Here is a 26612-nt window from a genome sequence, read left to right on the forward strand (position 1 = left end):
GTGTATGTCCAGGGATCATATCCAACCTTCTCCTTTGGAGAACAATGCAGCGGGTACTGTACTTCAGCAGGGCCAAACTACAGAGGGATGGGTGTTAGTGCAGTGGGTACTGGAAGTCCACAGAACTGGACTGTGACGGGGGAGAGGAGTGGAATACTGCAGGTACAGACTGGAGCCAGGAGGTAGATAAGTGTGTTGGCAGTGTCTGTGGGGTGCATGGGAGGGCGAGTGTGGAACTGCTAATATTACCTGGAGCGTGTCCACTTGGCACTCCGTAACGTTTAAGAGCCGCTCCGTGGCTTCATTCTGGTGTGCCGCGTTCTCCTTTTGGTCCCTCTTCTCACGGTCCCTCCAGAGCAGTGGTTTGCATCCCATGCCTTGTGGTAAGCGTTCCACAGCTCCTTCACTTTGACCCTGCACTGCAGTGCGTCCCGGTCATGGCCCCTTTCTATCATGCATCGAGAAATCTGTCTATAGGTATCATAATTCCCTCAGCTAGAGCGCAGCTGGGACTGGACAGCCTCCTCTCCCCAAATGCTGATGAGGTCCATCAGCTCGGCATTGCTCCAAGTGGGGGGATCACCTGGTACATGGAGCAGGAATGGTCACCTGAAAAGTTGTGTTAAGACCACTGCACGCATCACTGAGCAAACAGGAAGGGGACTTTCAAAATTCCCAAGGAATTTAAGGGGTGGGGCTCATAGTTGGTCACCTGAGGGCAGGGTAGTAGAGTTCAAACCAATAACCAGAGAGGCAAGAACAGGCATTATAGGGCACCTCTCGAAGGCCAATTGCAGCGCTGTAAATCGACCAGGGTGTCTACACTGGCACCGCAGCGCTGTACCCCCTGTGCAGAAAGTTGTACGCCTCTCATTGGGGTGGTTTTTAAGAGCACTGCAACTGCGCAGTTTCTGTGCACTAAGTGGCTTGGCAGTGTGTACACATCGGGAGTTGCACTGCAGAAAGCTGCTTTACTGCAGAGAAGCTTGCCAGTGTAGACAGGGCCTAACTCAGGGTCTGTGTGCTCTATTGGGACCAAGGGGGGGAGGAATCACCCTGTTCAGACTGGTCCTAGAGGTTTACAAGCTGAGGGCACTACCCTCACCAAGCTGGGGTTGAGGCATGCCTACAGTACCATGGAAGTTCCCAGGATTGACTGTGCTCCACAGTAGAAACAGAGAATTCTCTTCAAACTTGGAGGGTGATTAGCATGGTGGGAAAAGAATCCTGTGTAAGTTGTACTGAGTCACAGCACCTTGGTGTTAGGGCTTCCTGCACACACCAAAAGGCAGGGATCAAATTGGACTAGCTCATGGCAGCTTGACAAGCTGGTACTTAGTTTGTTAAGAGGCTACTGTCATATGCTCCAGGATCTAAACGTAAAAGATAAATTTCAAAATGTGAACCCAAGTCTGCAGGTGGCCTGAAACAATAGCTCCCAGAGGTAAGAATTGCCTTTATTCATTTCGATACTTTAACATTGCTGTCCCTTCCCACCACCCCCCACCAGCTGTCCTGCTGGTAGGGTCCATACCGGTACAGCCACTGACAGGGGAGGCAAAAGAGGCAGGGTTCTTTGCCACAACAGCACTTTAATGTTGCTGCGCGCGCACACACACACACACACACACACACACACACACACACACACACACCCCCGTTGGTGGGGCAGACGACCTGGGGGGGGGGGAAGGGAGCAATGTTAAAGCACTGCTGCAGCAAAAGACCCTGCAGCGCTTTAACGTCCCTGCAAAGGGAGCAGCTGCCCTGGGGCCAGCAATTTAAAAGAGCCCGGAGCAGCGGCGTCCAGAGCTCCAGGCCCTTTAAAGATTTAAAAGAGCCCGGGAGTCCCAGGCGGCATGGGCCAAGGGCTGGCTGGGGGATGCTGACCCCCTAGCCCCACCCCTTCCGCCTGAGGCCCCACCCCTTCCAGGGGCCAGAGCTGCCACCCCCCGTTCCGGTAAGTGTCCTCAGTTACTTTCACCCCTGATGAACAGCTACACAATCTAATGAGAGTACCATCTTATTTTGACACTTTTTGGCTTCTCAGGTGAGCAGAACATAATCAGTGGGCAGAGTTTAGGACTACCACCCCCCATATCTGAGATCTTCTGAAAGGAGATATTTGGTGTGAAAACCTTATTCTACTTTTTGAAGAAAATTCTTGGGTGTAACATTTCTTTTTCTCTGAAGAACCACCTCAGGGCCAACACCTATCCCTTTGCCCAAAGGGTACCTTTGAAATTAGGGCCTTCTTCGCTCCCCAGGATGAGAGCCTCAGATTTATTGCCTCTAGTTCCCCCCAGCCCAAGGATGAGCTTCAGACTTTGACAAGTTTTACAATGGATTCCAACAAGATCTCTCTGCACTGACACAATATGATCAACCTCCTTCTGTTCTTTATAACATACCCAGGCATGCCTGGGTAACCTCTGATTCTCACATTCAAACATCTTTGAGAGAAATATCTGTGGATAACTCACTGACTTAGTGAGAACCGACTGTAAAACTGGACCGCAGCAGTGCTGATCCAATCCATTCTAAAACCTGGGCCCCTTGTTTGTGTCATTTCCCTCACAGATCCTGGAGTCCATAACACTGAGCATGCCACATCAAACCCTCAACCCCAGCATGAAATCAGTGAGAGAGCATCAAAGAGTGAGGAACACAGGATGAGTGTCTGTGAGAAACAAAGACTCTTGGGAAACGTTCCTTCTCTCTTTCAGACCATGGATGAATTGATTATCTCTTAAAAAGCAAAATAGCACCAAAAAGAAGAGTATTGGAGACAACCCCTCCCACCAGCACTGAACAGCTCTATTTGCAGGCACTAGTGAAAGGCTGCTGCTAGTTGACTGTTTTTCTGGAGGTATATTGTATCCATGTGCTGCGGAAACAAAGATACCAAAACAATAAGAGAAAGATAGAATTACTGTTCAACTTTCTGAACAGCTCATCTCAGCACTGTTTCTTCCAAGAAAAAACAAAAACCAACCAACCATTTACTAGAGCACAGCATTGCAAAGCATGAAACAGTGGTTGCTGCAGTCCAGATCGGTTTCACTGCTGATTCCTCAGCCTCTTAATTGTGTCCTAAGCCTGTTTAGAATCATCAGGATATGAGGATTGACAAGGCAGATTGCATGAGAACACACTCCCTGCTTTGTGGAAACAGCTTGCCAGGAAATGGTCTGAGGCTACCAGCTTCTTTACATAGGCAATCAGCTTTTAGTCATTGCTGGCTTGAGCAATGATTTAAGTGGGGACTTATGTGAGAGGCTGCATATCACGTTAGTGTTCCCTGCAAAATGTTGTCCCTTCTCGGACTCTTTTAGCTAGATCCAGAAAGGTGCCCCCTGCTGGTGAAGAAACCCCAGCAATCCCCACTATGCAGAACTGGACATTTAAAAAGAAGGGTGCCATCTCTTTATAAAATGTTTGGGGTGTATGAAGCTAGAACTTGACAGACTCCTTTGCACTTAAGTGTGAGCTAGCCTATGGGTCCATGTAATCCACTAGGGAGTGTGCATTACAGGTCCCCCTCTGTGCTGATCACAGCAGATGAGTTGTTACAGCCCCAGGCTACAGAGGCTTGATTCTTTAGCTCCAGCAGTAGCAGCTCATGCTTCTAGGTCTGGAGAGCTCCAGTGTGTCACTCGAGATGGCAGCCATCCCACCCAAACGGAATGTGAAGGTTCCCTTTACTCCCCTGTGTGAGTTAGCCTGCATTGCAGGTCACAGCATGAGGGAGAAACCAGCACTGGCTGCTGCTCCCTATCCCACACAGGTGGGCAGGCTGAGGCGGAGTGGGTTGCATAGGTGCCAGAACTAGAGGTGCTGCCTCACCCCCTGGCTTGAAATGGCTTCCATCATATACATGGTTTACTGTTTGGTTCAGTGGCTCTCAGCACCCTCACTATAAAAATTCTTCCAGCATCCCTGGTGGATGGATCCTTGGCTCTGCCGCCCAATGCACCACCCAGCATAAACTGAGCCAGACTACGGAGGGAAATAAGCTATTCCAGGGGAAGGGCTGGCACAGCTTGCTTCTCCCAGAGGTAAGGGGCAAGTGGAGACTAAACTGACTTTGGGTACGTCTATACTAGGAGTTAGGGATGTAATTCCTCTGCTCACGTCCACACATGCTAGCTCTCACCGAGCCAGTGCAAGTATAAATAGCAGTGTAGCTGCAGCAGCACAGGTAGTGGCAGCAGAGGCACGGCTGAGCTGTGCCAAGTACACACCCAGCAGTTTCAGGCAGGTTTGTACTTGGTATGGCTCAGCCATGCTTCCACTACCCATGCTACTGCGCTACACTTGTGCTATTTATACCTGTGCTAGCTTGCGGAGAGCCGGGCAATCATACCTCTCGGTGGGAGTGTAGACAGCCGGAGTCAATTCGGGCCTTGCTTTGCTTCTGGGGCAGCACAGCTCTGTGGTGCCACTTCCCAAAGGCACATTGCAAGGTGAAAAGGTGTCCATCAGCAAAAAGGCATGACGGGGAGGTTTCCTTAACCTGAGAGTCCCAAACTTCCCTGCACACACTAGAGAAATGGAAATGAATTAGCTGAACAATCGTGGCTTCCTTGTCATGCTGGCTTCAGTATATCTAGTGAGTCTGTCATCTTACAAACCCCCATTCCTTTTTATCATGTTTCGACTTTGGCTGCTCATCCAACATTTTTGCCTGGATTTTGCCTCTTCAAATATAACGAATCTGAAATGGGGCTATAATTAGCAAGTGAGTATCTGCAAAGAGACCTGGATCCATATTTCAAAGTCAACAGTGCCTTTGGATACTCTAGCCAAGATCTTCCACTAATCTGGCTATAACCCTTGCTCCAGCATGCTACAGTTCCTCCCAGGGAAAGGGAAGCTGACATATTGCTAACCACTTCCTCATATTGGTCTCTTAGCGGGGCTAACCATGGCCTTCAGCAGGACAAGGGCTTTCCTAGAACACCACAACTCAAAGCGCTGCTGTCGCCATGTGAGCTTCATCTTAAGCAGCATGAGCTTGCTTATCGCACTGTCCTGTAAATGCCAGGTGGGAGTTAAGGACTTTGTATGGCAACTATGAGTGCAATATCTAGGAGCCTGGCACAGTAATTAAAAAGGATAACACATTGCTGGTCTGCAAACAGCCCTGTCAAGGAATGGACTTACGGATGGGTATGGTATAACTCAGTCTCATCTTCCAGCACTCACTTCCGACAGTCACTGTGGTGATCTTCCTGTTCTCATGACTCCCCCCTCCAAGGACGCACATAGTCCCTGCCTCCCAGCATAAAAGACTGTCTAATAAACTAGACATCATCCATCACACCTACCCAGGCTCACTCCTCTGCAGACTCCTCACCTATTCCCAGGTTCTGAAGGGTTATCCTCCCTCCCTTGTGCAGGGCAAAACCTGCCAGGGCTGTCTTCTTGGAGGCCTGGCTCCAAACTCAGTCATCCTTCTCCCGCTTGTGTCTTGGTGTTTCCATACCACCTTCTTCTGTGGACTAGTGGGGAAATCCAGGTCCACCCTCTTCTCGGGGTTCCAGTCCAGACTCTGTAGCAAGCAGCTAAGGCCTGCTCCCTCAGACGTCTTCCTGCCTTGGACTTCCTTCAAGCTCTTTCCCTCAATCCCGCCCTGCAGTTACTGTACATCCATCTCTAGGCCTTTCTTGTGTTCCCTAACAACCATGGATGGGCTGTGGAGCTGTTCCCTTCTCTCCCTGCTACCTTCTTCTCACTGGGCCTTCCTCCTGTATGTTCACCACCCAGCTGGGTTTCCATCTTCAGCTGGGCCAGGGGCAACCAGATGCACTAATTGTTCTCTGGCTCCAGTTAACTTTCATCAGCTGTGAGGAGGACATACCCATTACAAGACCATTAACTCCTCTCCCTCCACAGGTCAGAGATAATGCTATGGAAGATGTAGGGGGGGCAGGCATTGGGGCGGGGATGGGAACAGTTTGAAGGAGGTCTTTTTTTTAATCTGAGGAAGGGGCATTTGCTTATTTGAAGCAGCCTTGGTTTAGGAACAGCCTTTGCCAAGAGGTGCAATGTGTGTGGTGCACCAGGAGAGACATGGGCTCAGCCTGGTCACCTCTGGGGAAGTAGGAGGGAGGGAATGCCACAGCTAGTGCTGCCGGATCACTGAAGGGTGCAGAGCTTCTATCAGAGCTGCAGCCTCTGACAGTTCCCAGACCTCCATTTTACTCCCCCTTGGGCAGCCACCGCCTGCTCATTGGCCATCACATGCACAGGAGGTCTTTTGTCTCTGGGGAAGCAGCAGATGTGGTCGCGACAACTTAGAACCCGGGGAGGGGCAGGAAGAAGCCATGAGGGGATAGGGTGACCAGACAGCAAATGTGAAAAATTGGGATGGGGGTGGGGTAATAGAAACCTATATAAGAAAAAGACCCCAAAATCGGGACATCTGGTCACCCTATGATGGCACATGGACAAGACAGAGGGGCCTGGACCCTCCCCTGCTGGCTGCCTAGCATCTAGTAGGGACAGGCTGTGAGCCAGACCAGCAGGAAGGGACAGGGCAAGGATGGAAGGGCAAAGGCAGCACACCTAGGACAGCCCCCACCCATCCCCACTGACTGTCACTGCTCCCCCAGCCCCAGAGACTCCCAACCCTGCTGAATCACAGTCTCCAGAGACTCCAACCTCACTGAATGTCACTGCACCTAAGACCCCTGAGAGATCCAAATCCCACTGCAACCCCACTCCTCAACCTCACTGAATTTTACTGCACCTGCCAGGCCCCCTGTTCCCAAAGAATCCCCACAACCCCACTGTATCTCATTGCATCCCCTAGGCTCCTATTCCCTGAACTCCCAGGATGTATTTCATTTTAATAATTTGTATGAGGCCTGTTGCCTCATTTAAAAACAAGTAGAACTAGCTTAATGAGCTAGAAATTAAATGCAATATATGTATACAAGAAATTGTGAATTGTATGCAGAGTACATGAAAATTTACTTCAGCTTCCTTATCTTTTTCAGACCACTTCAAGTGCTGGTCATGGCCAAGAGTTCTCTTTAGAAATACCTATTCCTTGGCACCCGAAAGAGTAATCATAATAGTATCCTTGTGGATCAGTGTATTTTGGGAGGGTTGTATAGACAGTAATAGTTCTTGAGGTCACCAGATCTCTGTCCATGACGGCTTCATAGCTCGACTAGGATCATAAAGTGAATCTGAAGTCTGCTGGAAAGCCAGCTCACGTCTCAGACATTGGTGTGATAGGCTTCTGCTGATGTGTCGTGGTCAGGTGGAAAGCTACAGCATGCTAGTCCTGATGAAACTGCCATGTGGCTTTCAATCAAACTTAATTGGAGTGCCCAGCTATAATCCAGTCTGGAGCCACCAAAGGCATTGTTTCAGTGGCCAGGTCAGTCTGAGAGAAAGGGATACAGTTTCCTTGCCAATTGAAGGTAGCCAAATGCGCAGTATTGTGATCTTCCTCACAGCAGTGCCTTGTCAATCCCAGGTGAGTCAAACACTAGGATCTTCCTCACAACACAAACTGGAATCTCACTGTAAGCCTAACAGTGCCAGCCAAAAGTCCAGCAATGTGTGCTCCTATCCATAATATCCATCTGAGACTCCCAATGTGGGCTTCCTAACAGCTGTGCCTGTTGATGCCAGCTGGATTCCAGAGCAGTAAAACAATCAAACAAGCACTCAGAGGAGGCTAAGAAGCTGGAATGTAAAAACTGAACAAAATTTTCAGCAGGGAGTTTAAGAATTTGGCAGCCAAGATTTCGACTTCTCCCTTGCATCACAGCTAAAGTCCTGTGCTGGCATAAGCAGTGTCTGCAAACATTCAGATACTGAGCAGATTGTACCCTTTTTAAAATACATTTTGTTTCTCTTTTTGCTGCCAAGAATCTGGGCTTAAATTTAACGGCATGAAGACACTAAGTAATTGCCTTACTTTCTTGTAAAGATCCAGCCAGTTGTGATTGAGTGAACCAAGAGGGAGAAAAGGTGTGTGCCCACACACATGTACTGAGGAAATGTGGTGATAACTGGGCACGGTCACATAAGCTTAACCACTGAAGACTTGCTAGATACTCTTGTGCACCATGTTACAGAAACACCAAACTAGCAGTGGGAGAACAAGCTACAGCAGAAGGCAACAAGCAGGGTGCAGGAGAAGTAGGCAGAGCTGTAAAGCCATGTGCTGCAGTGAAGGACAGAGCAGAGGTTTAGTAGGAAGATTCCAAGACCCAACACTGAATTCACTGAAGAATGAGGAGGATTCCCATCTTTTGGCTCTCTCACCAGAGCGGGGTGCTTCCTTAAAGAAGGAGCAATCAGCACTGAAAAGACACCCATCTTTTTGAAAGGGCATCCAGTGCTGTTCTACCTAGAAGCCCATCCCTGGGGGTTGTAGCTGTGTTCTCCCTCTTGCTCTTCCTGCTGCTAAACTTTGTGTAAATCCCCATGCCTCCAGATGAAACTGTATCCTGAAGATTAATGGAAAGTCATAGATGGCAGAACTGGCATGGAATGTGTCAGGTCACCACTGAAAGGGGTGGAGATTCCACCACTGCTTACATCTGCTATCTTGAAGGCACAGCATACAACAGGGTGTGTCATGAGATAGCCAAAGTCTGTTTTGCCATGTGGAGAGAGAGTCTTTAAAGAGATGCTTTATTGCCTTTGCAGGTGTAACAGGGGAAACGTGTTTGAAAATCTGTATCAGTAACAGAAGGTACATGGTGAAATAAGAATGACAAATACACATTTTAAAGTAAAATATTCCAGTATCTGCTTGAATTTGAGTTCAGGGTTCTGGGTTACTTTTGCAAAAGATAATAGAGCATAGTATATAAAAAGTAATGATGCTGTGCACTGTATATTGCACCTGTTTTGGAGGGTCAGAAAGTGCTTCACAAAACATTAAGGATTTAAGGCTCACATCACCCGCAGGTGGTAGATGGTATTGTCCCTATTTTATAAATGGGGAAACCGAGGTAATGAGGTTTAGTGACTTGCCAAAAATCAGATAGCAAGTCAGTGAAAGAACTGGGAACAGATTCCAGGAATCTGGACTCCCACTCCCCTGTTCTAAATGTTAGTGCTTCTTCCCAGTTCACCTGCCCTGCTTTAGGTAAGGCCAACAAGGAAAAGCGGATTTAAAAAAGTTCCCTACATGTGCTTTTAGTAACACTGTATGGTTAGTAAAACTGAAAGAATTACAATCACCTCAGTGCTGCCAACTCTCATGATTCTCTCACTAGTCTCATGACATTTGGTGTTTTTCTTAATGGCCCAGTTCCTGGAGTCAGGTGATTACATGAAAATCACAGCCCTCGTTTAAAAAAGGTTCAGGGCTTCAGGATTGTTGAGAAAAAGCTTGAAAACAAAAACTGGTAAGGCTCAAAAACCAGAAAGCACATAAAAAGAACATGATTTTTTAATCTCATGATTTTCAAGCCAATCTCATGATTTTTGGGGGGGAGGGGGGGAGAGACAGGTGGTAGGTGGAGAGACTGGCTTATGACCTCTTGAATGCTTGGGGGCTGACCAGTACTGCTTTTCCATCACCATTTATGCTACTTATTTACCCTTTATATTTCACTCAGCTCATGAAGAGAAAGTAGGTCTTCAATTCCACTTCCTGCTTCTAGTGAGCTTCACTTCCTAGTTCTCAAACACTAGCCTAATCCTTTGGAATTGGGGTCTCTAGAAAGGAATATTTAAGTTTTTTTTTGTTTGTTTAATATGGTTGACATGTTTTTCAAAAATCATGAAAACATTTCTGTGAACAGAGTATATAAAACCTTTTGTTTACAAAAAGGTAAGCCTAGGCCCTAAACTATTTGGCTGCCTCTCTTTAAGGAGAAATCTAGTCCAGCCCTTTTTCTCTTCAGAACAGCCTCAATCCACTCCCAGCTGCATAAAGGTTTCTTTACTTAGCCAAAAGCCTCTCTGTGACTTGGTCAAATCTGAAAACAGCTGCCTATTTCAGCCATGGGGCTAAAAGGAAAGCAATTTCTTATTTTAGGACTCTATGAGGTCTGGTGAAGCTACTGTTTCTCTGTATTTCTTTAAAATTAATTAAAATCCAATATAAACTTAAAGGCAAAGGGCCTGATTTTGCACCCACTGAAGTGGACGGTAGTTTGCTATCAACTCCCATGGAACCAAGTTCAGGTCCCAATAGTAAGAAAAATATCTACTGCTGGCTTTTTAAATTGTCTTGGTGATGTTACAAATTGATGTTGGGAGGTTAGTGTGCTTGTCAACAAGTTTCATATCTGGCATGTGTTTCCCCACAGTGGAATGGAATTGGAATAGCCAATTGGGCACTTTTTCCTCCTACCCTAGAGCTTGGTGAACCTGTTCATGAATCACATCCTTCCCATGTTATCCGACATATCCCAAATCAAATGTGATCTGAACCACTGCTAAGATTTTTGAAGCGTTTGAATAACTTTTCCCTTTCATATTCTTTTAAATGTCCAAACTCTGGCTGGGACCAAAAATCAGAAGAATTCCACTAAAAAGATGCTTCTTGGGCCATTTCTGGCTACAATCACCCACTGAAGTCCTGAAAATCTGATGAGGAAGCTCATTCTCAGATTTCCAGTCAGTTTTGCAGAATCAAAAGGTTCAAGTAGTTCTGAGCATCTGAATGTTTGAGAGTTTAACTGAATGTAGCCTGAACTTTAAACCTCTTCATATTCACTCACTACTAATCTTACCCTCATGATCCCTAAAAAGTCCATTGGAAAAGTCAGCAATTCTACATTTTAACGTCTACATTTACTGGGAGGGGGCGGTGGGAAAGATGTCCAACAACACTGTCTGCAAATAAATGACAAGCATTGGAAGCCTAATTTTCTCAGTTATTACTTCTGCTCAGTCCTTGTACCAGTCATAACATGGCGGTGTTCCTTCAGTAATTATCAGTATCTACTAGTGATGCAGTAAGGGATGCAACTCCTACTGCATATACACTGAAACAGGAATATGGGATACTTCTACTGAGGATTAGTAATAAACAGGAAGGACCAATATAGTCATAAATGTTACTAAAATTGATACTTGTCTAATGTTGATACAGTCACAAATGGTATTCATGTCAGTAGCTATGAAACCTAAGGTGGATGTAGCCACTTCGGATATTAACATGAACGTTACTAGGGTGACCAGATGTCCCAATTTTATAGGGACAGTCCCGATATTCAGGGCTTTTTCTTATATAGGGACGTATTACCTCCCACCCCCGTCCCGATTTTTCACACATGCTATCTGGTCATCCTAAACGTTACTCACATCTGCACTCAAGTAATAATGAGCTGATTAGTCAAAATATTGTTGTTGACTATTTATGTTGAGTTTTCTGAGTCAGAGATTTTGGAGGAAAAATATGGAACAAGAAATAAATGATTTCCTGTAAATTCCCTCCACATCTTTTCAGCTCTGAGTACCAGTGCAGAAACGAGATTCAAAAGAAGTTGCAGTATTATAAAAAATTTAATAGATTGTTTTCCACATTGACCTGGAAAAGACAGGCATATTTTGGGATTGCAGTAGAAAAACTGCCCCCTGCTCTCTCAGACAAAGAAAATGAGCAGCATATGAAAGATGAAAATAGGTAACTGAACAGAAAGTATTTTCTAAGAGCCTTGAAGCAGCAAGAACAGCATGGAAAGGAAAGGGTGAGTGTGTGTGTTTGGTAGCAGGAAGTGAATGGATTACAGCTCTTGAGTAGAGCTGAATTTTCATTGCACTGGATGTATTTTAAAATGACCTTGATAGCCAAGGCACCAGTCTGCAAAAATAATAAATAAATGCAAAAATGATAACAAGAGGCTAATTTTGAGGGTGGTAGGGAAGAACATTCAGATCTTTCCTTTGTACCCATTACTGCAGAGAGTCTGAAGTGTCTGTAGCCAGAATTTTTTTTCCTTTCTATTTTTGAGGTGAATTGGACAAACTCTTTCTGAGATATCAGGCATAGAAAAATTAGAACTACTTTTTTGGGGAAATTCTCGTAACACTTTTTGTTCACTTACAACTAGAGCGGAGGAATGTTTTCATTTCATTTTATTTGTTGTGGCAAATAATTTTTTTCTGAAAAATGCATATTTTGGCTGAACAAAACTATTCATGTCTTTGTTCCTGGCAGTGGAGTTGAGTCTCATGAGTGAGTGAAAGCAGGGGCCGAGAGTGAGGATTCCTGTATTCTATTCCTGGTCCTGGGAGTGGAGTGGAGTGGGATGTGTTGAATAAGAAGATAGAGGCGGATTCTTAGATTCCAAAGTGAAAAGAGCCCATTGTGATAATCTAGTCTGACCTCCTGTGTAACACAGGCCATGGAACTTCTCCAAAATAATTCCTAGAGCAGATCTTTAAAAAAAAAAAAAAAAAAAACCATCCAATCTTTATTTACAAGTTGTCAGTGATGGAGACTCCACCACAATCCTTGGTCAACAGTTCCAAACATTTGTTGCCGGGTGTGAATATTGCATCATGGTTTGTAGACTTTAGGATCTACTATGACTTCTTAAAAATCTATAGCTGAAGTGCCAATCTTTATGCCAGTTCCTGATCTGAAATTTTAAATGCTGTCCAGGCGCCTATGGGGATTACAAACCCACAGTTTTGCAGAGCTTATGAACATGTGAAGCAGTTCTGAAGGGTATATAAAGCATGAAAGTGTTCATGTGGCAAATTATGTGCTTTTAAAATGTTACAAATGCAGAGACATAGATTCCATAAACCAATAACACACAGCCAAATGTCAGAGGACAAATCTTAAAATACCTTTTAAAAAAGCCTAAGGAAATTCCTAAGAAAGACATTTGTTAAACTTATATTACAGTAGCAAACATGCATTAACCACTTAAGGGGGTGAGGACTTAAAGAATGTTGTAGTGTGAAAAGTTAAGGAAAACCACAAATAATGGAAATCTAGAAAAAACAAAGTTAAATAACTACAACAAAAACAAACCCAAGAAAGGATGAAATTGCAAAGTCAAGGTACTCAAACATCCTCAAATAAATCATGAGTCTTGTGCAGGCATAATCTTCATTTTCAACACTGACAGCATAAGCTGTGTTAGTCTAACCCCCTGTCTTTGTATCTTACTCAGTATACTAGTCAATGTGTCACCCACCATCTATGTGTATGCAAACTCTACTATCAGAGACTGTTCTCCTTAACATGAGAGAACGCAAACATCTCCTCTTTTACATATACACATGCTGAAAACCCATCTAGCCCCATCCCAATTTCCCAATCTTATTCCCTTCTGCCAGAAAGTGGGAATTTTACCATTTCAAACTTTTAATATAAACAGTGGATAGCTGTGGACATCTTAAACCGCATATACCCTCACAGGTTTGTTCTCTATATTCTGGTAGCATAGTAGGTCTATAACTATGTAGATGAACACATATAAATAGGCATCATTCCTGGGTGAAATGCCAAGGGATAAGGGATTTCAGACACTGACTAGCTGTAAATCTGAGGTGCTTATGACCGATACGGATCTACCTCTACTTGGAAGAGGAGTTGGGATGTGGGAACAGAAGAGTCCCAGGTTGTTTGCGTTACTTCAGTTCTGTATTTCCATGTTTCCCCTACTTCTAAAAAAATATTGACCTTAACTCTGAATGTCCTTTTCTAATAGATGCATTTAGTATTATTTGTTACAATCTAGGACATTAAGGTTTCTTTCCCTTAAGTAAAGCTGGTTGGAAACTTTACATCCAAATTTTTTTTAATGAAAAGTGAGAAAAATATATTGACAAAAATGGTTGTGAAGAGTTTCATGTTTTTCAATCAACTCTACCTTCAAGGCTCAAATATAGAATCACTACCAACTCCTTAATGGAGTTTTATTTGGCCTGGAAATTCAATACAGAGATAAATCAGAGCTCTTCTCTCATTCCAGTGTCTACCAGTGTTCTTGCTGATTGAACAGCCACCTCCATCTCCCTTAATTCTATACTAAGCCAGTGTTATTTCCCTCTCCATTAACCATCACTCATTATGGATCGGATTATGCAGATAAGTTACAGCCCTGAATAGGGGGCATCACAGAGTCTCACTAGCCCAGGGCGTGCCACCCATTAGGAAGTACACTCCATCCTGCAGTCAGCCAATTCCACTATTCAGTGCAAGGCTCTGGTCCCACCTCCATTGTCTCTTTTTCAAAGGCATATGTAGGCACTAATCTTAAGACTCTGGCTGTGGCTGACCCCTATACATGGGGCAGAGAAAGCTCCTTGCACCCTCATCCAGTATGCACCCTCAAAGGTGCTGGTCACAGTCTGGCTATCTGGCTTTGAATTCCCCTCCAGCTCATACAGCCAGGTGTCATATCTGCTGTCACACATCTCTCATAAGATATCTAAGTTTTCTGCTGTTCCACACAGCCCTGCTGTCGTACCTGCCACCTATCTGATGCTTTGTACACAAGGATTCTTTCCATCTTTTGTTTCTCTGCACCAACCGGTTCTGTCATGCCAACAGTGAATGCAGTGCTGTAATGTGGGAGAGGAGACAGGAAGGGAAGCAAGATGAATGGGAGGGAGAGGGGAGGAACTGATGCTCAGGTGCAGGGAAGGGCCGTGAGCCTGGTCTAGTTCAGTAGTCAATGTCGTGGTTTTCCTGCTGTGATTCCAGCACTTGGGTCAGGAATCATACTGTGCTAAGAAAGTTTTAGTTTTGGATCAAGGGTCTTTAAATATCTAGGGCCAGATTCTCAGCTGGTATAAGTCAGTGTAACTCCACTCAAGTCAAAGGAGCTACATCAATTTATATCAGATCAGAATTTAGCCTCTAATTTCCCCTCTGGTTATTTCTGTTTCCAGGAAGCTTATCTGTCTCTTCTCCCTCCCTCACTTTTTTCTGTCTTTCACTGCAAGTTTAAGAAGTTATCTTTGCTTCTATTACTATTTTTCTGGGGTGGGAAGGAATGTTGCCATGATCCAACATGGAATTACAAGCAGGAGTTTCCTTCCAGGAAAGAAAACAACCATTAATACAATTGCTACACACCCCTATAGTCTGAAGACAAGCACTTGCACACAAATGCAAGTATGTAGTAAACCGGTAGTCTCACACACAGCATGTAGATGCACATACATATACAAGCACACCATGCATAGCTAGGCACATATACAAACAGCTTGCAAACACACACACCACACATACAGTATGCAGTTTGGGTGATGTCACTGAACTGGTACATCCATTGCTCTGACTGAATCTCCCCGTTTTTAAGTGGACTGCAAGCACGGTGTTGTAGCAATGTAATGAACAGAGGAACATGGACAAATGGTTGGACTTTGCCTCCCATAGTTGTTGAAGGACCACGTCTTCCACGTTAGAAGACAGACTTTAAAACAACAGTGCATGTGAGCCCTTGCTTCGTTCCACCCTCCTTCCAGCCTTTGTTTGCATGATGTGTCCTCCCTGCATGAGAGGCTGAAAATCCCTCATTTTCACATCTTCCCGAGTTTCCCTGAAAACAGAATTCCTCTCGAGTTAGCCTGACCTGTTCCATTGTACTTTAAAGATTCCCTCCACTTCCCCAATTTTCATGCCAAAAATTTGTTCCTTTCCACTTCAAGGCATCCCCAACTGGCACTCTCCCTCAGCTGCTTGACCTTCAGTGCTGTTAGCAGTGCCTGGTACCATGCACCCCCAGGTGGACATCATATCCAGAGACAGGCTGCTATTTAGTAAGGGAGCTTGGATCCTCCTCCTCCTCCTCCGAGAGTTTTCAAGGATCACTTGGTGCTGTCCTGGCCTAGGACTAGCGGAGTGGTCTAATGAAACCACAAACCTGTCTTTGTGATGGGTAGCACAAAAGAGACTGAGGGGCTAATAAAAGGAAGGCTATTCCACAACAGGAAGGAGAGGGGGTTTATCTCCTCTCACTCCACTCATAGCATGTTCACCTCCAGGTAGACGAAGGGAAGGAAAGAGACACCTAAATGCCTGGATGCCTCAGATGTCAGAGAAAGGACTTATCTCTGTGAGCAAGTTACACTGGTTTAATTTCAGGTGCTAAAACTTGTTCTCAAGCGACTTAAGCAAAACTGAAATAAGCCACTCAAACTGAAATAAGAGTGTCCACACAGAGGTTTGCACTGATTTAAGGAAACTCGTTTTAATTTCCACATTAGGTTAAACCAGTGCAACTTTCTTGTTTAGATAAACCCCTAAAGACAGAGCATGAAAAGCTCCCTGGCTGCTGCCAGCAGAAGGTTACTAAGAAGTGAAAGTTGATAGGAGATACCTAGTAACAGCACATCTTTAATTCCAATATTGCTCTAATGTTGCACAAGTCAAAAGCGACTGGACAGGTTACTCTGAAACTCTTCCACCCAAAAAACTTCTCTCACCTGAAATGAAGCTTGAGAAATCCCATCCCATAAAAATTTCACTGCAGATAATAGAAAGGGTTGAAAACAGGTGTTTGAACAGAAGAGTTCCCGCAGCCTTAGCTGTAGAGTGGCGGCCATAACCAGTAAGCCACCACTCGCCCCTCTGGCAGTAAAATCACTGCATGGTCTAGTCATGAACAAACAGTGTGTTAGAAATAGGAGGCTCCGCTAGGGCATACGTTTGTCTGTAATTCTGTTGACAGAGCATTTCAGCTTTCTATCAAGAAAGTGCCTCAGCACCCAGTCTTCCTTAGGGGATTGGCCTTCATGGAATTCCCAGGAGAAACCTGCTAACACAGATGATGAAAAAATAGGCTCTTTTCTAGGTAATCATTCTGTCTGGTTTCCCCTTGCCCTCCCAAGCAGTGTTTTGGGGCTATAGCCTCCACTTTGGCCCCTGAAGAGGCAGCATAAGTCTCTTTCCCTCTCCCCAGGTCTTGATAATGCACCTCCCCAGCAACACGCTGGTTTGGGCTTCTTTCCTCCATATGATTTTCTGGCTTTTTTGTAGCTTTTTGGTCGTCCCCCCCATAAGCACCAGCACTTTGAAACCCAGCAGAAGAGAGGGACACTGGTATAGCCCATTCAGGGCACAGCCCACTAGGAATGTGCATTTCACCAGGCAGACAGTAGAAAATCAGTGTAGGGCTGGAGCGGTCTTCACTGCCAGGACTTAGGGCAGTTAAATCCAGCAGGAAACAAGTGCCCATGAACAGCCCAATCCTGCTTTAACTGAAGTCATCAGCAAAACTCACCTTGACTCCCTCAGAAGCAGGAGCAGGCCCTAAAAGAAAGGAGGGCTGAGTCTCAGGATCTTCCTTCTCCAAGGCAGATTACGCCCTTTTGAAGCCCATAAAAGCAGCTAAGGGGGTTAAACCTCTCTGTGTCCCAGTCACTTCTTGGACAATTGAGAATATTTTTGGCATATGGCAGGACAGAGCTTACAAACTGTATGTTTGTTTACCTTTAGCTCCTTACTTGTGCCCTCTAAAACACACCTTTCTTACCTGCCTCTTTCTAGCACAGCCACCCTTCAAATTAGGAGCCTACCAACAGGCACTATAAGAAAAAGTATAATTTCATCACAGACAGCAGTTTGAAAACCACTCCACCAAAAGCAGAGACTGAAACAAGACTCAATGGCTCTGAATCAGACCCTGGGCAACCAAAGAACTGGGGCTCTCCAAAGAGGAAAGAAATACACAGCAGCTCTGCTTACAAGGGGTGTGCCAACTTATAGTATCTTCCCAATGGGACCAACCGCAGCACACAGCCAGAAACACAACAGATGGATGGCCCAGCCCAGGCTATTTGTAAGCAGAAGTCTCCATTTCAATAAATGCTGAAACCTGCTCCCAAGCTGCTGGCCTGGAATGGCCCAATGCAAATCAAAATGCAACGTCTTTTTAGCACTTTGCCAGAGCTAGCAAAGACCTAACCCAGCGCCCTGCAGGAGCAAGACAATAGTTCCCCCTCGCCCCGGGGAAGTCAGATCAGGTACTAGGCTGGTAAGCACAACTACTTCGCTTGACAGCAGCCCCAGCGACCAGACGCCGGCCCTAGTTGCATTCCCGGCTGTATCTCCTGCACCGCGTGAATGCGGGGCGCATTGGCGGACACCGGGAGCCTTTTCCTTCCAGGCTTTGGTGGCGTGGCTCGCTGCCCCTGCGAACCCGCTAAGAGGGAGCCCCCCCACCCCGTTTCTCTCCTAGCAGCTCCCCTCCGACCCCGGTTTGGTCCCTCCTGCTGCCGCTCGGTCCCAAAGCTGGCAACGAAACAGAGACTCCCTGCGAAACTCAGCCTGAGCGCCGCGGCCAGTGGGAAGTCCCAACCCTCCCCTCCGCATCCCGAACCGCTCCCCTCTACACCGCATCGCCCCCAAGCTGTGCCCTCGCCCCCCCCCCCCCCCCCGAGCCCCCCCTCCTCCCCCGGCGTCGTTTCCCCTCCCGCAGCCGCAGCCCCCCCCAAACTACGCCCCCCCCCCCTCCCCGCATTTCAGTCCATAGCCATCAAGAGCGAGCCAATGGCACCGTCGGCTTCTTTCCCCTTGCTGTCTTCGCCCCACGACTAAAAGTTAACAGAAAACGGGGGCAGGAAACAAGTCGGAGGGGCTCGGTGCCTGGGGGTGAGAGGGACTCTGTGCGGCAAGGCGGGGGGGAATAAGTTACTTCACTCACCCAGCGTTGCGAGCCATAGCAACAGCTGGAGAGGGCTGGCCAGAGGCGGGAGACAATCCATGACTGCTGGATCCTGGGTGCGTCTCCCAGCGCGGAGCTCTCTCTCCGGCTCCGCAGGAGCTCTGATGGGAAGACTTGGACTCTTGCTGGCTTATAGAAGAATTCCCACCTCCTGCTCAAGAAGGTTCTCATGGGTCCTAAAACCCGCCCCATTCCCCTCACCCCAGTACGTGCAGCTGCTGCGCGGAGCAGCGAATCCAAGAAGCAGAACTCACATCAGTTATTAACGCATCGCATCCGTGAATACATTTTGTAAACATCTGCATTCAGTTGGAAGAGCTGAATTCAGCATCTTATTAGGTGTTTTCCCTCTCCTAATCGGTCTCATCCTGCAGCTGCCTCGATGGAACTGCTCCATTCACCTCACCTCAACGCACACAGTTTGTGGGCCAAATTCAGGTGATATGTAAGGTGATTGTAAAATAGATTCCCCTAGGCCTGAGTCTCCTCTGGCTGACACTGGTATGCGAGGGGAATCAGAGCTCCTTACACTAATTTAGATTTCCTTACACTCAGCTAGACTTTCTTAGATCCACTTACACCCATTTACATCTAACTTGGGTTACATCTGGAGCAGGAGGTGTGGGTTACAGTAGCGGGTATGTGCTTTAGCTTCCACCTTCTGATACCCTCCGCGTAGTTGCTTTACTTATTAACTTCTTGTTTCCCTCTGGCTCCTCAGGCATGAGTTACATCAATTTACACTCCCTTAGATTCACTTACATTCAGAGGACCAAATGCAGAGGGATGAAATCATAGAAACGTAGAGCTGGAAGGGACCTCAAGAGATCCTCTAGTCCAGCCCCTTGCACTGAGGGATGACCAAGTAAACCAAAACCATCCCCAACAGGTGCTTGTCTAACCTGTTCTTAAAAACCTCCCATGACATAGACATGTATGTGTAAGAGGCAGATGAGTTACACAGTGGTAAGTGGATCTGAGTCTAAACTAACGTTAAGGGAGTCTAAGCTAAACACCATACATGTTGAAGGGGGTGGAGGAAGGCAGAGTTTACATCAGTTTAGGCTCCCTCTAAACCAGGAGTGTCAAACTCCTTCAGTGGAGAGCCCTGAATTCCATCTTTAAATTATGATCCATGGAGTGGGTTCAAATATCAGAGGGGTAGCTGTGTTAGTCTGGATCTGTAAAAAGTGACAGAGAGTCCTGTGGCACCTTATAGACTAACAGACGTATTGGAGCATAAGCTTTCGTGGGTGAATACCCACTTCGTCAGACGCATGTGAGTGGGTTATAAATCCAAAACTCCATAACCCCCTCAATCCACACTGAATCTTCCACTGATGTCAATGGGAAGTTTGCACAAATCCCAGGTAGATCTGGTCTTGACACAGCCACTAATGTTACTCCAACTGGTGCAAAGGTAGGGATAAGGGAACCTCAAAAGATTCACAGCACCTGCATGCTTCTCTAAATTCTCTTATGGGGGGAAATCTTGTGAGAACAGGATTGTTATGTAATTACACCCAGTTCTCTCATATCTATGCAAATCTCTCCCTTCCTGGATTAACAGCAGTTAATGAGAGAAAGGATGATCCAGTGGCAAGAGCATTAGCCTGGGATGTTGGAGACCCTGGATCAATTCCTTGTTTGCTACAGGCTTCCTGTATGACTTTGGGCAAGTCACTTAGCCTCTCTGTCTCAAGTCCCCCACCTGTAAAATGGGATAATAGCAGGGCTTACCTACACAGGGGTGCTATGGTGATAAATACGTTAAAGATTGTGAGGGGCTGAGATACTCTGGTAATGGGGGCCTGTGGAAGAGTAGACTCACTGCAGGTGTGCCCCCTCATGGCTAGGTGGGGCATAGCAGTGCTGTGTCCTCTAGCACCCCCTGCTGATCGTCGCTGTGGTGGTGTACCTCTTCTTCCAATTTAACTCTCCAGCCAGGTGACATTTTAGTCCAGGGGTCAGCAACCTTTCAGAAATGGTGTGCCGAGTCTTCATTTATTCACTCTAATGTAAGGTTTCACGTGCCAGTAATACATTTTAATGTTTTTAGAAGATCTCTTTCTACAAGCCTATAATATATAACTAAACTATTGTTGTATGTAAAGTAAATAAGGTTTTTAAAATGTTTAAGACGCTTCATTTAAAATTAAAATAAAATGCAGAGTCCCCTGGACCAGTGGCCAGGACCTAAGCAGTGTGAATGCCACTGAAAATCAGCTTGCGTGCCACCTTCGGCACACATGCCATAGGTTACCTACCCCTGTTTTAGTCCCATGCCTTCTGGTGTAATAAAAAGCCCAACAAATAATCCCCAAACAAAAGAGCCTTCTTCAGCTAGTTCTCAACCTATCCTTGAGGCTCAGTCTTCAGCCCCACGCTCAGCTCATAGTCCTGATGTAAAGTTAGTATGCCCCTTCCTCAGGCTGATACAGGAACCCCATCCCACCCTGTACTCTGGACTCCACTGTTTTTGTGGGCCACTTCCTACCTCTGAGCCCGTGGGGCTGCTTCCTTGCAACCTGTACTTAACACAGCCTCCTCTGATTCCCAGTTAGGCTTTTTCCTAGGTCCTCCCTGCTCCTTTCTTACTATAACACTGCCCTCAGGACTGCCTCTCTGTGCCTTGCCCCCTTTCCAGGGCCCACCCCAGGGATTAATTCCATCCCTGTGGCCTTCTTCAGCCTGCCTTCCACAGAGAGAGGGATCACCCTGTCTCCTGGGTTTCTCTATCTTGGATCCTTCTACTAGACTCCCTAGTCACTCACTTCTTTCTTTTATGAAAAAGACCCAGTTCCTCCTCAGGTGGGCCTAATAACAAATCAATCCTAAAACACTCTCCAGGTGGGTCACTGAGTTGTCAGACTCCTGTTAAACCTTGTTCACCTATGGGGGGTAGACATCCCATCATAGAGACATGTAAGTAACCAAGATAAATAGATAGGCCTGAAGACTGAAATCCTCTTATGTTCAGAAATGGCAGTAGCTTTTCCTTATCACCCCATCTTTAATGTAAGGGGACCACTTCTGTGGATGAGGGAACAGTTTGTTCCTCATGACATATTCATAAAGTAGATTTGAATCAGTACTTAGGTTTAACACCCTTTATATCAGATGTTACAAGAGCATTACTTAGACACTTGTTCCCCCACAAAAGAGTTTTGATAAGGCATGAGGTAAAGTTGCTGCTGCCTCACACTCACTCCCTGCCTTCTACATCACAATGATGTAAAAGTTAAAAAAAAAAAACCCCTCAAATATAGCAAACCAGGAAAAACAGAATTAAGATTCCCTTCTCCCAGTCTGACCACACTACCATAATTGTGGCCACAGACAGAGACTACCAGGAGCTCCTTTTTCTCCCTCTACTCCAAGTGCTCCTAGTGCAGGACACAAGAGATATGCTGGGACAGAAAGAGGGCATTTCAGGGGTGGAAAGGAGTGTGGCTGGCGCTGTCTACACACAGCTGTCCACTGCTCCTATGATGTCAATGGGACTACTCACGTGTAAAATTAAGCTGCTGCATAAGTGTTTGCAGGAGTGAGGCCCTAAGGGCTGATTCATCACTGCGTTCCTTCAGTTTCACACAGATACAATTCCATCCATACTGCGTTCATCTGTTTTATGCCGGTGTAACTCCCCGAGTGAGGTTGCAGTGACTGAAACTCATAGACTTGTCACTGTAATTTTAAAAAGCTGTAACTGATTCATAATTTTCCTTCCCTCCAGAGGTCTCCCAAAGGCCAAGAATTTATTATTAAATCTAAGCAAATAATATTAGACTAAACGGGAAGGTTGGTTTGTATATTGACAGACCTACAGTGCTCTGTTTAACTACAAATGGGTTTTATGATGCAATTAAAAAAATAAAGAAACTAGCGAGAGAGGGAGAGAGAGAGTGCGCCAGGTCACAGAAACAAAACCTCCTGGTTTTTTCATTGTTAGTGAGAACTTCAATAGCAGAGAAAGCAGCAGTGAGATAGTTGTGTGTCTTGATTCCTGGCCTCTTAGGGGTCGAGGCATCCCAGGCCCATGACCCTAGCTTCTGGGCTCTTTGATGTGACCTCACTTGGAGATAGGGATTCAGACATTTTAGTACTTTATTTATCCCATTATCTGAGCATCTTGCTCTAGATCAGAAGTGTCCAACCTCTGGACCTTGGGGCCCTCAAGACTCTTAATTGTGACCCTCAAGGGAGACTGTGTTAAGAAGAAAATTTGCATTTGATTACAAAGGGGAATGAAGTACAAAGCAACCTCTGAGCTACTGTTCTGGACCCACTGTTTGGAGTTAGGAACCCAAGTTAGGAGCTGCTTTTAGGCTCCCAGTTCAATTTCTTAAGAACTTAGGAGAGCGAAGGGGCTAGAGAGGGTGCAGGGTGGGGTGGGAAAGGCAGCTTGAAGCAGAGCTGTGGTTCCTTGGCACATTGAAATAATATATTGGGCTACTGGCTGAGAAGGTTGGACCCACTGCTCTACATTGTCAGTCAGAAGGCACAAATTACTCCAGAGAGATTGGGAAAAGAAAGTACCTCAGGAGATGGGCAGACTGTTCCAAAAATCCATAAAAAGCTTCTCCATGGACAAAGGGAGGCAAATAGTGATGCTGATAAAAGCCAAGTCCCTTCAAGCAGGCGATAGACACAGCCTTCACTTATCTTCAACATGCCTGCATCTGTCTGCCTCTCTCATTAGTAAAAGAACTGAGAATATGACTGACTGCTACATGAGGATACAAGAGACATCTGTTCTCTCTTGCTGTCAGCAGCTGGAGATCCTGGAGCAGGAGAAGGAAGAGACTCTACAATGAAGGCAGCGAGAAGGTGCATTCAGGGCTGGCTCCAGGTTTCTTGCTGCCCCAAGCAAAAAAAAAAAAGCCAGAGTGCCTCAGCCAAAGCAAAAAAAAAGGCCAGAGTGCCGCCCCTTGAAAAGTGCCACTCCAAGCACATGCTTGGAAGGCTTGTCCCTGGAACCGACCCTGGATTCATTGGTCCAGTAGTGGGGGGAAGCTAACGTGTGTAGGTGGGCTTCATAGACTTGATGCTCTGGATTGGAACATGAGGCTGAGTGTTGAATACTGCTGGTCAAAGGAAAACCAGCAGACACCTGACATTTCTAACAGGAGAGGTACCAACCATCTGACATCATGGCTGAATTCCAGGGAGAATTCCTCCTCTGACATTTCTCGTTATTCCTGGCGGATTGGGAGACAACTGGCCACTTTTATCCCAAGATGTTTGGCTGCCTACATGTAAGTTCATTATCATTCAATTTGGCCTACTGGCCTGGAAGCTAAGCATGTGATCTTGTCATCAGGCAGACCTAGGACAGACTTTTACCAATTATTGCAGGTGTTTATGCATACTGATCAGAATCTATTATTTGACAGGAAAGGGCATAGGGAGGGGTCAACCCCTTACTGGCCTGTTACCATCTCTGTCCCTAGAGCAAGACATCTGTTAGACAGTAAGACTTGAGTGTTAATATAGGGTCATCAGGCAACCCACTCATTGCTTAAGCATGAGGACATTTATACTATTATAGGGATTTCCTTTCTGAATAAGACACCCATATATGGAAGAGTTGTGTTCTCCTTTGTTGTTTCTTTCACCTCTTCCCTTCTTTATCCATCCATCTTACATACTTATATGGCCCCCATTAACATAGTATTTGAGCATATTCACACAATGCCCCTCTAAAGTAGAGAAATACTATTATCCCTGCCACTTTTTTTAAACAGAGGGGGAACGGAGGCAGAGAGAGACTAAAGGTATGTCTACACTGTGTGCATGCTTATGCCCTGGATCATGTGCATGCAGGAGCAAGCCAGGCAAACCCTCCCTAGACTCCACATTTGCATGGAACCCTATTTATCCACATCCACATGGCTACGCTAGGGACACAAGCTGAGCGCTACGATTTTAGGAAGCATATTGCAGGTTCTTTGCATCAGATGCGGATACTCTAGGAACCAGTTTGTGGTGGTGTGTTGTGGATAGTATGTTCCTGTCATTCTGGTCCCCTGTGAGAAAGAGAGATTTTTCCTGCCTTCACATTTACTAGTGGCTCTTCCAGATGAGGTCACGCCTCATTTCTGTCCATTTAACAGTGGGTCAAAGCCATGGATCTATTGGATGAGCAGCTCCTGCTCCTTCTTCAGAGTAAAATGTTTATGCAGTGGGGTAGGCGCTAGTTGAGATGCCGGATAGCATTTCAGTAGCAGTTTTTGACACACTGAAGGCAGCAAGACTTGGAAGATGAAGACAGTTCAGTCATAACAGATTGCACAGGCATGAGGAATGCTGCTGTTGCCATGTGGAATCCCCTTTGGGTTTACCATCGCTTCTGGTGCAGGAGAACTAGCATGGGGTGGTGGGATCACATTGTGCGGCAGCCTCGGATGGCCAGCAGTGGCTCCAGAACTTGTGCATGAGAAAACAGACCCACATGGATATATGGGAGGAACATGCAATAACACTCCAGTGCAAGAACAGTCCATTGAAAGAAGCTTTATCGGTACAGAAGTGGGCTGCTATTGCCCTCTGGAAGCTGGCTACCCCAGCCAGCTACAGATCTGCAGTGGACCTTTTTGGTGTTGGCAAGTCAACTGCTGGGGGTGTGGTAATGGAGGTTTGTGATTAACACTGGGGTTTACCCCTGCAGACATACGAAATGTGCCTGAAATAAGAGCTGGCTTTCAGAAGATGGGGTTCCCAAACTGTGGTGGGGCCATTGATGGCACTCACGTGCCCATGGTTTGTCCGCCAGATGGGGCAAGTAAGTACGTGAACCACAAAGGGTACTATTCCATTGTTCTTTAGGGCTTTGGTCAAGGACAGAGGCAGGTTTATGATCACTAACATTGGCAGTATAGGAAAGACACATGATGCCAGGGTTCTGAGGCGATCTGGCTTGTACCTGAAGAAGAAAGCAGGGACCTTCTTCCACACGAATGATACTGTTATGAACAATGAATCTGTGCCAACTATTATTCTGGAGGATCTCGCATATCTCTTCCTGCCATGGCTCATGAAACCATACTCTAATGTCAGGGACCCTGGCAAAAGAGTGCAATTTTGTTGAAAACAATGGGCGCTACTACCCCTGAAATGGATCTTTACTGGCTCCCGGCAGAGCAGATTACTGTCTAGCCTCATGCAGTTCCTGCTTGGCAAACAGAGAAGGTGGTTATCAATTTTATAGATGGCTTCTTCTCTCCTTGTTTGTTCTTCTCAGCATTCTGGTCTGTCTCGGATTCTCTCGAGGCAAGGCCTTGGCTGCCTTGAGACCCCTCTGGTTCACAGTTCTACTCAAACCCACAGAGCAGAGTTTTGGCTACTCTGTTTAGCAGTGTTGCTTCTTTAAGCGTTAAGGAATCCCAACAGTAATTTAATTTGCTTGATTTTTATACTCTTTTTCCTCAAGGAGTCACATGTCTTAAAAGCATGTCCAGTGGGCATGTGGTTACTAATTTTTACCTAATTAGTATTTTTAGGAGGAGATTGCAGAGTGGTGCCAACTTAACATTACCCCACATTCACTCCCTTATAAATCATTCACTTCAGCTCCCTGCGTGATGTCCCTCAACAGGGTTGAGATGCCCTAGTCAGCCCATGCTCCACTCAGGATGTTCTACATGTGTTGTTTGCTTTGAAGTAGACCTGTTTGCTGACTTAAACATCAGTATTGATCATACACGCAGCATGGAGCCAATCAGTTTCATCTCTGCCATCTGCCTGATTCTAAGAGAAGGATTCTGCTCCCAGAATCCTCTTTCACAGTTCAGTCATGTCAAGCCATGTTCTCACACCAATTCAGCACCATCCCAACAGTCCCCCATTCAATATTCAGTTACCAAAGATAATTGTAGTATCGCATCAACCATACCCACAATTTGAATGCTATTAGACCATGTGTCTCCTTTTTTGTTTTTTATAAAACTTAAAGCATTATCTTATGATTTTAGTAGCATAATTCAACAATTT

General features: G+C 45.9%; 1 protein-coding gene across 3 annotated transcripts in view; it reads right to left on the bottom strand.

The window, feature by feature from the left end:
• Positions 1-26612, bottom strand: part of LTK (leukocyte receptor tyrosine kinase) — a 169277-nt gene that overhangs the window by 138750 nt on the left and 3915 nt on the right. Inside the window, exon 1 of one of the 3 annotated variants that reach the window (XM_034769115.1) lies at positions 18600-18740. The exons of 1 other annotated variant lie outside the window; for it this stretch is intronic. In XM_034769115.1, the coding sequence (XP_034625006.1) occupies positions 18600-18660 (61 nt within the window). In that variant the 5' untranslated portion in view covers positions 18661-18740. Of the gene's footprint in view, positions 1-17177; positions 18064-18599; positions 18741-26612 lie in introns of those variants that run through there. One more of the 3 variants, XM_034769116.1, reaches the window with a different exon arrangement.

This window comes from Trachemys scripta, chromosome 4, assembly GCF_013100865.1.
Source record: "Trachemys scripta elegans isolate TJP31775 chromosome 4, CAS_Tse_1.0, whole genome shotgun sequence".
Lineage (NCBI taxonomy): Eukaryota > Metazoa > Chordata > Testudines > Emydidae > Trachemys > Trachemys scripta.